The sequence below is a fragment of the Macrobrachium rosenbergii genome, chromosome 42 (genome assembly GCF_040412425.1).
Source record: "Macrobrachium rosenbergii isolate ZJJX-2024 chromosome 42, ASM4041242v1, whole genome shotgun sequence".
Classification (NCBI taxonomy): domain Eukaryota; kingdom Metazoa; phylum Arthropoda; class Malacostraca; order Decapoda; family Palaemonidae; genus Macrobrachium; species Macrobrachium rosenbergii.
This window is the reverse complement of record NC_089782.1, coordinates 43240522-43253821: the sequence shown is the minus strand read 5'-3', so window position 1 is coordinate 43253821 and position 13300 is coordinate 43240522. Positions and strand designations below refer to the sequence as shown.

General features: G+C 35.9%; 1 protein-coding gene across 12 annotated transcripts in view; it reads left to right on the top strand.

Annotated features, from left to right (window-relative positions):
- The window catches only part of LOC136828354 (monocarboxylate transporter 14), a 167992-nt gene that overhangs the window by 134841 nt on the left and 19851 nt on the right, over positions 1-13300 (top strand). For 7 of the 12 annotated variants that reach the window (XM_067086286.1, XM_067086285.1, XM_067086287.1 and 4 more), the window contains one exon: positions 10852-11001. In XM_067086286.1, coding sequence (XP_066942387.1) covers positions 10852-11001 — 150 coding nt within the window. Of the gene's footprint in view, positions 1-10851; positions 11002-13034; positions 13095-13300 lie in introns of all 12 variants that reach the window. The other 5 variants (XM_067086283.1, XM_067086291.1, XM_067086289.1 and 2 more) reach the window with 1 other exon arrangement.

The following is a 13300-nucleotide window of genomic DNA, read 5'->3' as shown; positions in this document are numbered from 1 at the left end:
CTAGTAACAAAGCCTTGTTCGGTTAAAGGGCTCTCCTCCCAGAGATTTATCCGGTATTGATTTTCACGCGCAGCCGTCGACATGCTTTTGTACGCGGCTACCGAACACGATAGGTACCATCCTAAGTCCCTACTAAACTTCGGCGGAGGAGGATGAGGAGAAGGAAGGGTAGCGGGGAGTGGGAAGTGGAGGAGGAGGAGGATCAAAACAAAGAGCTTCACTGAAGTGAGGGTTTGTACTTAATCTGTTCAACCTATTTATGTGTCCATTTATGTACCCATTTGAGGATGCATTTTGTCTTCGGTTGACGACTCTGGACATTTTTTCATGATTTTTGGTCAAAGGAGACATACATATACACACACACACATATATATATATATATATATATATATATATATATATATATATATATATATATATATATGATTATATATACCTGAATCCATAACTACAGTGTAATAGGCATTCAGAGAACCTGAATCGTACAATACAAGCATATGGTACGTATTTGAGGGCTATATGAAGATATTAATGGATATTAAAGCTATTATGCGGTTGATTTAACTCTATCTACAATGGAAAATCGTACAAAACGGACGTGGTTGTGGATGCTGTGTAGTGCTGTGGTTGAACGTCATGTGATCACTTGTACTGACTCTTGTCGCGCTATTAGGGGACAAAAATGGGAAAAGAACAGCTATATTCTAGACCGAGCCAGAGAGTCGTTTCAGAGGCGAATCCGTACCACTGCTGTGGTACCAGTTGTAGTATATTGTGTTTCTCATGGAAAGTACATAAAATCGCCAAATTTCATTCACTGCTTTGGTGATATTTAGGGACAGGCAATGAAATTCTGTAGCATCCAACGTAAGCACGGACACTATGAAATTTTGCACCTGAAATTGAGGAGTGCAAAAATCGAATGTCCCATCCAGCGAAGCCACAACCTTTGCCCTTCAGTTCCCCCAGAGATGTTAGATGGACTTTACCCAAGCTACACTTATAATCCTGCTTAGATAACTTTTTTTTTCTTTTATTAGTCGTGCTTTGTCATATGTAGCCATTGTCTCCTAACCTACATTTCGTGTCACCGTTACCAATGAACTAGTGCACATTCTTGAAGATAAATCGAACGAGGTCCTAGATATCCTGCAAGATGCACCAAGATACGATGCCACCAGTTAGCTAAAGCGATCTGGGAAAGTCGATCTGGCAACTTGTATCCAATTCCAAAGTTAGATCTTGCCATGATTGCTTTTAAAATCTGTGAACAGAAACTCTCTCTCTCTCTCTCTCTCTCTCTCTCTCTCTCTCTCTCTCTCTCTCTCTCTCTCTCTCTCTCTCTCTCTCTCAACTGCGATGTGTTTACTTTGCTAACTTTATTTTTTAAGTGCAAAGTTCTCCCAGGAGAGGCACAAAGAAAAAAAAAATAGCGTAAACAAGGAAAGTATTCAAGTAAACACTCGGTAGACTGTGGAGGAAGATGATCAAACAAAATGTAAAGTAAATGACCGCACTCGTGAAGATTATATCGGCAAACAAAATAAAAAAGTAATAATTATAATTAGACTACCAAGTTAAGTGCCTTAAATTTGTTATCAAAATATAAACAACTGGGATGCAAAATAAATGAATTTATACGGCTTAACTAAAGAGTACATGAAAAAAAGGTGCAGAATTAAATAAACGGAGAAGACTGTGACATAAAAACAAGGAAACGTACAGTACGAAACATGATAAGCTAATAAACCGGAAACGAAGAACTATCGATCGGCTAAAGCCATTGTGGGCCAATCACAAGTGATAAACTGTGTTCTGAGCGAAACGCGTTCAATACTCAAAGAACTGGATTTGAAAACTGTCAGAACCTTTATTCATGCTTTCCCAGTTATTGCGTTTTATCGTTGCTTAAATAAAGTTTTTGCGTATTATCGTTACTTAAATGAAGTTAATGCTTAACTTTACTTGAAGTAAGTTATTGCTTATTATCGTTACTTATATGAAGTTATTGCATATTATCATTACTTAAAGGAAGTTATTGCTTATCGTTTTATCGTTACTTAAATGAATTTATTGCTTATTATATTACTTAAATGAAGTTATTGCTTATTATTGTTACTTGAAGGAAGTTATTGCTTTTTATTGTAATTTAAAAGAAGTTATTACTTATTATTGTTACTTGAATGAAGCTATTACTTATTGTTGTTACTTAAATGAAGTTATTGCTTATTGTTGTTACTTATATGAAGTTATTGCTTACATTACTTAAATGAAGTTATTGCTTATTGTTGTTACTTAAGCAAAGTTATTGCTTATTATCGTTACTTAAGTGAAGTTATTGCGTATTATCGTTACTTAAGTGAAGTTATTGCTTATTATTGTTACTTAAGTGAAGTTATTGCTTATTATCAGTACTTAAATGAAGTTATTGCTTTTTATCGTTGCTGAAATTGTTATTGCTTATCATCGTTACCTAAATGAAGTTATTGCCTGTTATCGTTACTTAATGAAGTTATTGCTTATTATCATTACCTTAATGAATTTATTGCCTATTATCGTTACTTAAATGAAGTTTTTGCTTTTTATCATTACTTAAATGAAGTTATTGCCTATTATCGTTCCTTAAATGAAGTTATTGCCTATTATCATTACTTACACGAAGTTATTGCCTATTATCGTTGCTTAAATGAAGTTATTGCTCATTATCGTTACTTAAATGAAGTTACTGCTCATTGTCATTACCTAAATGAAGTTACTGCTCATTATCACCTAAACGAAGTTATTGCTTATTATCATTACTAAAATGAAGTTTTTGCTTATTATTGTTATTTAAATGAAGTTCTTGCTTATTATTATTATTGTTTAAATGAAGTTACTGCTTATTATTATTACTTAAATGAAGTTATTGCTTATTATTGTTCCTTAAATGGGTAGTCTTGTGACCGCTCGATGGTGAAATGAATTATAAGGAGTTATGAAGACATCGTATTTTTTTTTATATTCCCTGAAGGGAAATTAATCCTGTTTAGCGGGTTATTAAAAATTAATGTAATTTGTTGCTGGTACTGTCAGGGTATTTGCTGAGGCGTTAATAATAATAATAATAATAATAATAATAATAATAATAATAATAATAATAATAATAATAATAATAATAATAAGAATTAGTAGTAGTAGCAATAATAACATTTTTGCTGATCAACATAGTAATCGTTTTTAATACATTTTTGCTGATCAACATAGTAATCGTTTTTAATAATAATGATAATAATAATAATATTATTATTATTATTATTATTATTATTATTATTATTATTATTATTATTATTAGATTCATAGCGCTACAGTTAAGTCGCTGGAATGTTCTCCTTATCTCTTGTGTACATGTCATGCCCCTCCCGGTTTTATCGTAGAGGATAATCAGTTAGTTGACGCCAAATTAATGGCTCCGGGTGACAGCTTCTGTACATAACGAAAAATTCGAGGTTTAATTCGCTCTTCTGTGTGAAGTATTTGTTGTTGTTATTGCTGTTGATGTACTGCTGTTGTTAATGCCTTGTCATTGTTGCTTTCATTATTTTTGTTGTCTTTGCTTTTGGTAGTATCATGAATATAATTAATTATTATTATTATTATTATTATTATTATTATTATTATTATTATTATTATTAGAAAAATGCTCAGAGCAGCAAACTGGTGTTAAAATGTCTATCAGCATATCATTGCTCATTTCTCTACCTCAGTAATAATGATTATTATTATTATTACTATTATTATTAAGACTGGCAGGGTGGGCAATTTGACGTCCATTAATTGTTCCAGACCCAATATTAAAAAAATTTAAATTAGCGGGAATGAAAATTATTAGTATTAATAGTTAAAGTTTTAGCTGTTGCTTTTTGTCACGTTATTGGTTTTTCGTTGTTGTCATTTAGAAAAATATATAATAAGTCACTACCTTACTTTTTCATTGTTATCATTTAGAAAAAAAATTATAATAATAAATTACTACCTTACATTGGGACTAAACATATCTGTATTCATACCTGTATTGTACTTAAGACGAAAATTGCTTGGACTTGTATCTGTTCTATAGGTTGAGACGGAAAAACTTGTATTCATATCTGTATCACATATTAAGACTGAAAGTTCCTTGATTTTTAACTGTATGATATACATTACGACGAAAAAAACACGTATTCATACCTGTATCATATCTGTGACGTGTAAGCATACCTGTATCATACCTGTGACAAAAATTGATTGTATTTATGTACGTAACTTGCCCTAAGACAGTACATGTATCAATACTATCCACTGTACCTCAAAAACAGACGTACTATACTTGTATTCATTCTGGTGCGGTAAATGTTGAAGGTTGATTCTCGTAAAAATATTATCGAACCACAGCTGGTACGCGCTTGCCTTCATTTCACGGAAGGGGAAATGTAATTCTGAGGAAGATCTGGATATGGGGTTGTGGGTGGAGGGGGAGGGGAGGGAAGGGGAGGGGACCGCTATTTGAGTCTTTAAAGCTGGCCCCTTCAGCCTAACTCGGAGCTGTTTTTATTTGACTTTGCGCAATAGTTTTGTTTGTTTGTTTTACATTTAAACGCTTATTTACTGCTTATTTTATTTTACTTTTGGGAGCACGTATCACTGGTCATGTAGGCCTATTTGTTTATCGTTAATAGAGGGATTCCTGCTGATGATGGTGATAATAGGAACATCAGTGGTAGTAATAGTACTAGTATTAATGGTGATATTACACGTTTATAACATGTAATCAACAAAATACTCTTTCATTTATTTGCAGAATTAAAAGAATAATGCCACATCGAAACGTTGCTACAAAAATCAACAATAATAACCAACCACAAAGAAATAAGGTCATTGACACGATGTTGACGCTGTCCTCGAGTACAGAAACCCATTTAGAGAATTAGTTATGGATTAATTGGATTAAAAATACGATGTATTCATTTTACGTTTCAAATTTTGAGTAACCGATGCACATGCAGGATCTCTCTCGCATTTATTTATCCGGTTTTCTTGTCTGACTGCAGAGTACAGGCTACGACTGCGGTTGTTGGCCCTAACAGAGTAGTAGACGATCAATAGGGAGAGAGGGAGAGAAAGGGAGCGAAAGAGGAGGAGGAGGAGGAGAAGGCTATGCTGTCCCCTAGCAGCCAAGTTCAGGGCTACCTTGGGAAAGTAGCAGAAGAATTGTCGTGTTGGAGAGAGAGAGAGAGAGCAGATGTAATCTGTTAACAGAGAGTGATAAAGTAAGGTTATTCAGTAAAATTGTTTGTGAGAGAGAGAGAGAGAGAGAGAGAGAGAGAGAGAGAGAGAGAGAGAGAGAGAGGCGGGGAAATCTATAGCATTTAAATGCTACCCCAGCTTTTCAGCAGTGGAGCTAAAATATGAGAGGTCTGTGTACTGAATTTGAAGAGTCAGCAGTGATTTGGACACTGCGCAAAAATGAAATGACGAAAGTTGATTTTGTTTAAAGAAAGATCCCAGGTACGAAGGAACCAGATAAAAGGAAGGTCAAAGGGAACACAAGAAGGGGTACGATTTAGTTTCTCTCGTCCAAATTCCAATTTACTTCAGACAATGACTAAAGTGCTCTGTTTAAATGCACCTTTCTCCCCTTTTGCAGTGTTTCGTGCAGTCTTAGCAGTAATTGCAGTCTTTTTTTTCCAGAAATTTACAAATTCACTTTTCGGATAAACTTGACGAATTCGAAGTTATATCTTTCTATCTTTGTTCGAGTTGGTTAGCTTCAGACCGTCATTCGACTTGGATCCCGCCGCCGGCTGATGTTAGAGGAATTTATTTCTGGTGAAGATAATCGCTATAATGGTCATTCCACAATAAGCTGTAGGTTTGCTATAATTGGTTCTAGCACGTAAATAAGTGTAAAGAGAAGCTGTTAATCAGCTCATTGCTATAACTTTATTTTGAAGGCTGAGGAAGATAATTGTTTCATTTGTATAATTCTGTAAATAAGAGAATGATTGAAATTATTTGGGAACCTGAAAAATTTGGGAACCAAAAATTGAGTAAAGAAAAAAAAAGTTTAAGTATACCTTAGTTTTACCAGACCACTGAGCTGATTAACAGCTCTCCTAGGGCTGGCCCGAACGATTAGACTTATTTTACGTGGCTAAGAACCAATTGGTTACTTAGCAACGGGACCTACAGCTTATTGTGGAATCCGAACCACAGTAAAGAAAGAATGTCAGCAGATGAAGTAGTAGCCAAACCAGAAATTGCACCGGGGGGTGTTAGTGCCGGCAGTGCACCTCACGCGGTGCACTCTAGGCATTACGTAAGGCTATTTGCAGCGTCCCTTCGGCCCCTAGCTGCAACCCGTTTCATTTCTTTTTCTGTACCTCCGTTCATATTCTCTTTCTTCCATCATACTTTCCTCCTTCTCATAACAGTAGTTTCGTAGCGCAACTGCGAGGTTTTCCTCCTGTTAAATCTTTAAAACATTTTTGCTATCACCCTCCCTTACAGCGCTGAAAAACCTCATAGGTCCCAGCGCTTGGTCTTCTGCCCAAATTTTATACTCCACTCCAAAGAAGAAACTGTTGAAATCCGTAATCGCAAAAACAGTTAGATGCGAGATCTTAAGTTGCAGATGAGTACATACGTAAATGCAGTGTATAATTCAGTGTGTGGTATAGTTCATGTATATACTCCGTGCAGTTCCGGTAGCCATCAGGTTAAAAGCAGATTCATGTACAGGGCCTCCGGCCAACTGAAATGACTCTCGGAATTACATGAGTCATACTATGTTCCGAAAAAAATCGAGCGAATAAAGATTCAAGTGAATGCAGAGTGAATGAGAGCTTCGAAAAATGGGACATTCCCAAACACGAGGGCGTTCAATGCGTTTGCAAAATTGAAATGGCAGGAAGCCGACCTGTTATTGAGTGTTTTGTATGACCTGGTCTATAATAGCTTTGATGTGATAGAATGTATTGTTCTCAGATTAAGTTTTGTCTTTCGAAACTTACACAGCAAGTGTGGCCGCAACTGGTTTTACTTTGTGTACCTGGTTCCTGTAAGCGAATGTGTGGAGAGAGAGAGAGAGAGAGAGAGAGAGAGAATCTCTGCTCGTTAGTGCAGACTCATGGAGGTAGGTTGGTGATAATTTATTAAAAAAAAGGTGGTAAGGTGCACACACGCTCACAATATGTAGTTCATAAAGGTCGTACGGTACACGTGCGCTATATATATATATATATATATATATATATATATATATATATATATATATATATATATATATATATATATATATATATATATATATATATATATATATATATATATATATATATATATATAATGCTTTAATAACTTCATCCATTGTCATGTTTGCCGGTAAATTGCATTGAATAAAGAGTGACGGACCATAATTGCATCACTGAAAAGAGTGGAGAGACCATTCACTTATTCATTATTTCTTTGTAGCAAGTGACCTTGACCGAAGCAGTTGTGTGGTGGAACATGGAAGGACCCCATTTTTCTCATCGATTGGCAAAGATGCATTATTATTAAAATTATAATTATTTTCATAATACCCTACATGATATGTGATTCATTTTGTTGTTCACAATGTGTAAACATTCTTAGCGGTCAAAAGCGACAGAGGAAGCGTACAGGAATTTAATAGACGCGATGATTAAGGGGCTTATATTTCCTTGTCAAGCAGCGTATTAATTTTCAAAGTCAAGCGACATATTCATTTTCAGAGTCGAGCAGCACGTTCATTTTCAATGTCATGCAGCATATTCAGTTTCAAGGTCAAGCAACACGTTCATTGTCAAAGTCAAGCAGCACGTTCATTTTCAATGCCATGCAGCATATTCAGTTTCAAGGTCAAGCAGCACGTTCATTGTCAAAGTCAAGCAGCATATTCATTTTCAAGTTCGAGCAGCACGTTCATTTTCAAGATCAAGCAGCACGTTCGTTTTGTAGGTCAAGCAGCATATTCATTTTCAAGGTCAAGCAGCATGTCCATTTTCAAGGGCAAGCAGCACAATAATTTTCAGGGTCAAGCAGCACGTTCATTTTCAATGTTAAGCAGCATATTCATTTTCAAGGTCAAGCAACATATTCATTCTTAAGGTCAGCAGCATATCCATTTTCAAGGTCAAGCAGTATCAAGGTCAAACAGCGCATAAATTTTCAAGGTCAAGCAACGTATTAATTTCCAAGGTCCCGAAACGCGAGCGTTACGTGTGGGACCATCTCTCATACTTGAAAAAAAGAATTGATTAATAAATCAATTTTTAGTTGCCGAAACTTGAAACTGAACACTAGAATCTGGCGCGAGCTACATTGGGTTTACGTAAGATGCCAAGAGCCATCAGTGGAAGACAAACCGGGTGTTTTGTGTGGAAGATTGATCGAACCAGTTGCGCATCGAGTTTCTGAGAGCTAGTGGCTCTGAGAACTCTCTTCTTGTACTTAGTAGCTTGTCTCCTTTTCATGGAAGCTCCTGTTTATCAAAAAGCAAATGTAATTATTCACAAAATCGCCCGCACCATTGAGTTTTGTGTAGTCAACTAATCTCTCTCTCTCTCTCTCTCTCTCTCTCTCTCTCTCTCTCTATATATATATCTATATATATATATATATATATATATATATATATATATATATATATATATATATATATATATATATATATATATATATATATATATATATATATATATATATATATATATATATATATATATATATATATATATATATATATATATATATATATGATGACTCTGTTCTTTAGTTTGTTTTCGTGACGTCCATAGATGTATGATAATAATAAGAATAAAATTATCAGTATTATTCTTATGATCGAAAGAAACAACCGGATTTTGTTTAAAGCTGTGTCATGCAAGAGAGTAAAACGAAAACTTAGTTCCCCAAGGTAACCCTCAGGACGAGACCCCATTGTTGGTGCGGGATCTGTTTCTCTACCAGAAATGAAATGTCGGTGGATTCATCTTGTAAATCCTGCAGGATTTAATGTTTAGTTAATTTAAAAAAAAAATCCTTAAAAGTGTCATTATTTTGGAAGTCAGTATGCAGTATGATAGGATTGAATGGTTTTGGGAGTTAAAAATCCTGTAGAATTTAGGTTTTGGGGAGGCAATAATCCTATGTGATTTAATGGCTTTTATAGAGGCACAGTAGGGATTATATTGTTCCGAATTTTGTGGTTCTGCTTTTCTTAATAAGCGTCGATGGCTATCGTTATTGTAATGACACATCGTAGGAATATATCATTTGTTGAAGTATAAAGTTGAAAGGGAATTAAAAGAATTGATTGAAAAGCAGAGAAATGGAAGTCTGCAAGAACGACATACAATGACAGATTGAGAAAGAGAGTGAAGATGAAATGTAAGACTGGCAAAATTGCACACACAGAGAGAGAGAGAGAGAGAGAGAGAGAGAGAGAGAGAGAGAGAGAGAGAGAGAGAGAGATTGAAATGTGAGACAGGGTCAAAATTGCACAGAGAGAGAGAGAGAGAGAGTGTGTGTCTATAAAGGGATGATGTGTAGACAACGTAGAATGTGTGTGTGAGAGAGAGAGAGAGAGAGAGAGAGAGAGAGAGAGTCAATAAAGGGATGATGTATAGACAACGCAGAATGTGTGTGTGTGTGTGAGAGAGAGAGAGGAAATTACAGATTGAGGCAAAATTACAAACCCGGAGAAAAAAAAAAGACGAAGAGCGACGGATGCAGAGATTCCCGATTGCTTGCGCCATTACGTAACACTTCATGCACTTTAAGGGGCTTGTGTTTTAAAGTGCCCGAACCGATAGAGCCTACAACAACCGCAACTTGCCGAGGAGGTAGCTTTCTCTCTCTCTCTCTCTCTCTCTCTCTCTCTCTCTCTCTCTCTCTCTCTCTCTCTCCGTGTATTTTTAGACTGATGAATATGAAGGTTAGAAAGACTCATGAAGAGTCAGGAGTATGAAATAAATTAAGGCAATAGCTTACGAAGCGTACAATATTGCATACTGTATAACACTCGCAGATGGTAGGTGACAGCTTGACCGAATGTGATCTGAAACATATTTGACCTACATACTCTAATTTCCAGTTTTTATTGGTCTGTTTACTCTTATTATCTGTTCGTTTAATTTCCATTTTGATGCATATCTACTGGAAAAGTTTGTTTCTCACTTGTATTCTTATTTAATCGGGTATTATTTCGAACGAAAGTGGGCTTTAATTATCGTGCATTCATTTCATTGTATTTCGGTCTCTTAATTCTCAGTAATGAGGTAATTTGATCATAGAACTGTTTTCGCTTGATAGCAATTTTTCATTTATTCCAAACGGAATAAGCCATTACTCCTTTCATAATTCATTAATTGGTAATTTTTTTATTTGTTCCAAACGGAATAAGCCATTACTCCTTACATAATTCATTAATTTTTTATATATTTTTTTTTATTAATTCCAACGGAATAAGCCAGTACTCTTTTCATAACTTTTTTTTTTCACTTATTCCAAACGGGAATAAGCCAATACTCTTTTCATAATTCATGAATTGATAATTTTTTGAAAATTATTCCAAACGGAATAAGCCAATATTCCTTTCATAATTCATTAATTGATTTTGTATTTATTCCAAACGGAATAAGCCATTACCCCTTACATAATTTTTGATAACATTTTTTTCACTTATTCCAAAAGGGAATAAGCCCATACTCCTTTCATAACTTTTTTTTTTTTTACATATTCTAAACGGAACAAGCAATTACCCCCTCACTTAATCCACTAATTATTGATCGACTTCTTTCTCTCTTGCAGGTGTTCAGCCCGAGCATCACCATGGTAGAAGTGGAGACCAATGGAGACGGGGACACCACCAGTCTGAAGCCCTCAGACGGACCCGCCAAGTTCGTCATCGGCGCCAGCGATGAGGACTTCGAGGAGACAGAGGCCGGGGAGGCGCACATGGTGAGAGAGAGAGAGAGAGAGAGAGAGAGAGAGAGAGAGAGAGAGAGAGAGAGAGAGAGATGGGAGGGCGGGCGCTGGGGGGTGTAGATGCTTAAACCACTTTATAAGTACGTGTGTGTGTGTGTGTGTGTGTGTGTGTGTGTGTGTGTGTGTGTGTGTGTGTGAGAGAGAGAGAGAGAGAGCGAGAGAGGGAGGGAGGGGAGGGTAGGAGTGTATATATGCTTAAATCACAGAAGAAATTACGAACGTTATAATTATTATAAGAGAGAGAGAGAGAGAGAGAGAGAGAGAGAGAGAGAGAGAGAGAGAGAGAGAGAAGGAGGAAGAAACATTTAAATTTCGTATTAATGAATGACTTGTCATTAACAGTAAGTAAATGAATGTGAACAATGTGATTTGTATGAGTGCGTGTTTTAGTGAAGTATGTATTAAATACTACATAACTAATCATTTAGATAAACTGAACATACTCTGTAGTTGCTCAGACCAAGATTCTGTGCAGACAGACCACAGTTTAATCTAACAAAGGTATACACTCTTGGCTACATATTACTGACATTATCGTGCAAAAAGGATGAGGAGAAAAGCAGTGGAAATAGACGGTGTCTGATGCATTACCTTTGCATCGGCGCCTCCTGAACCTGTTTCATGTAGTGGTACGTGATTACTCTCCCGTGCTCAGTTCCGTCATGCTTAATACCCTCCAAGTCTTGTGTAACTGTTCTTACTTTCGTCCTCTGTCTTTTTGTCTAAATGGGAAGTTGCCGCAATTTCACTCTTGTCTTTTTTTTTATGAAGTTGTTGCTCCTGTGTTTTCTGTTGTTTTATATTTCTTGCCAGTTAGCAGAAATGGACGTTTTTCATTTCTGCTCAGCTTACAAGTGGTCTGCTCTCGTTAAGGTCGGTTCCTACCTCGCAAGAGTATAGGTAGTTGTCCCATAGAGGATACAGGAATTTGGTGTGCCCTAGTCTTCATTCTTTTGTTTTTTTTTTTAAGCTTTGTAAATGTCATGGCTCGATTATTCACTGCCCCACCCTTGAGTCATGTAGTTATTTGCCTTTTCTCTCTTCTTTGAAACGCATTCATCAACTACATTTTTTTTTATCCACTAGCCTCTACTTTGTTTTATTAGTTCTGGTATTTTAGTTAGAGTTACTTTCTTCCTTCCTCAATCCACTTCGGGTATTGTGGTGTGCTTCTATTATTATTCTTGTCATAATTCTTCCTCTTCCTGTACATAATTTCACAGCATATTTATGATTGATGCCCCCGTGACTTTTTTGAGTTCTAATGATGATGTTGAAGAGTGTGCAGTTGCCAGTTGCTCTCAAGTTCATTGTAGGTCTGAGGTAAAACTTGTCAGTATACTTGGGTCAATTCATCGTGGTTTTTTCTTTTTTTCATTGTGAGAGAACATCATTTTCTTCATTTGACACTTGTCAAGTTCATTAACTTCAAAAGTGGGTCTTGCAATCTTTCGAAAACCGTAGTCAAGTCAGAGAATGTAAAGAGAGAATTACCTTCCCGCATTCATACTTAGTATTTATTCCTTCCTATTTACCCAGGAGTACTTGCATTGTACTTCTGTGGCGGATTTGAAGATGTATAAGCGTACTTGTTTGTTTAAAGTTATCGAAAGCGGTGTAACCAATTGAGAGACATTGTAGTTTTTATAAAATTTCAGTGAGCGATTGCCGATTCAATTCTGTGAAGTCACAGGCAAGGGTTTCATAGAATGAAGATGATTTCCAAGGGAGAGTTAAAAATGACGATTGCTGGGCCTAAGGTTTGAAAGGTCTCTATCCACAGTGTGGATAGCAATTAAAATGACTTTTACAAGTATTTGAAGGGTGTAAACCTCATTGGAATGCCAGATAGATCGTTCAACCTGTCAAGAACAAGCGTTCTCTGAATACAGTGCCTTTATGTGAAAAGAAAAAGGGCACATACAGTAAATATTGTAGTTTTTTAGTATTTAAGAGAGATTTAATCACTACTTCTTGATTTACTGGTGTGTATCTCTTTCTGCTAGAATGGGATCAGGCCAGACAGAAAATCGTTGGGAAGTAAATCGCTGGATACAACGCAGAGGGTAACACGATCTTTGATGGACGTTTAAGAATGATGTTGTAGGACGTTTAAGAATGATGTTGTAATAGTAAACATGAAGTGTTCACAGTAGAACAGTAGGAGACGCACACAGAACATATTATTTTGTTTATATGCACACAGATAAACATTTGTATGAAGAATATGCATTTTTTATAGTAAATTACTTGTTTGATCACTGTGTGGACA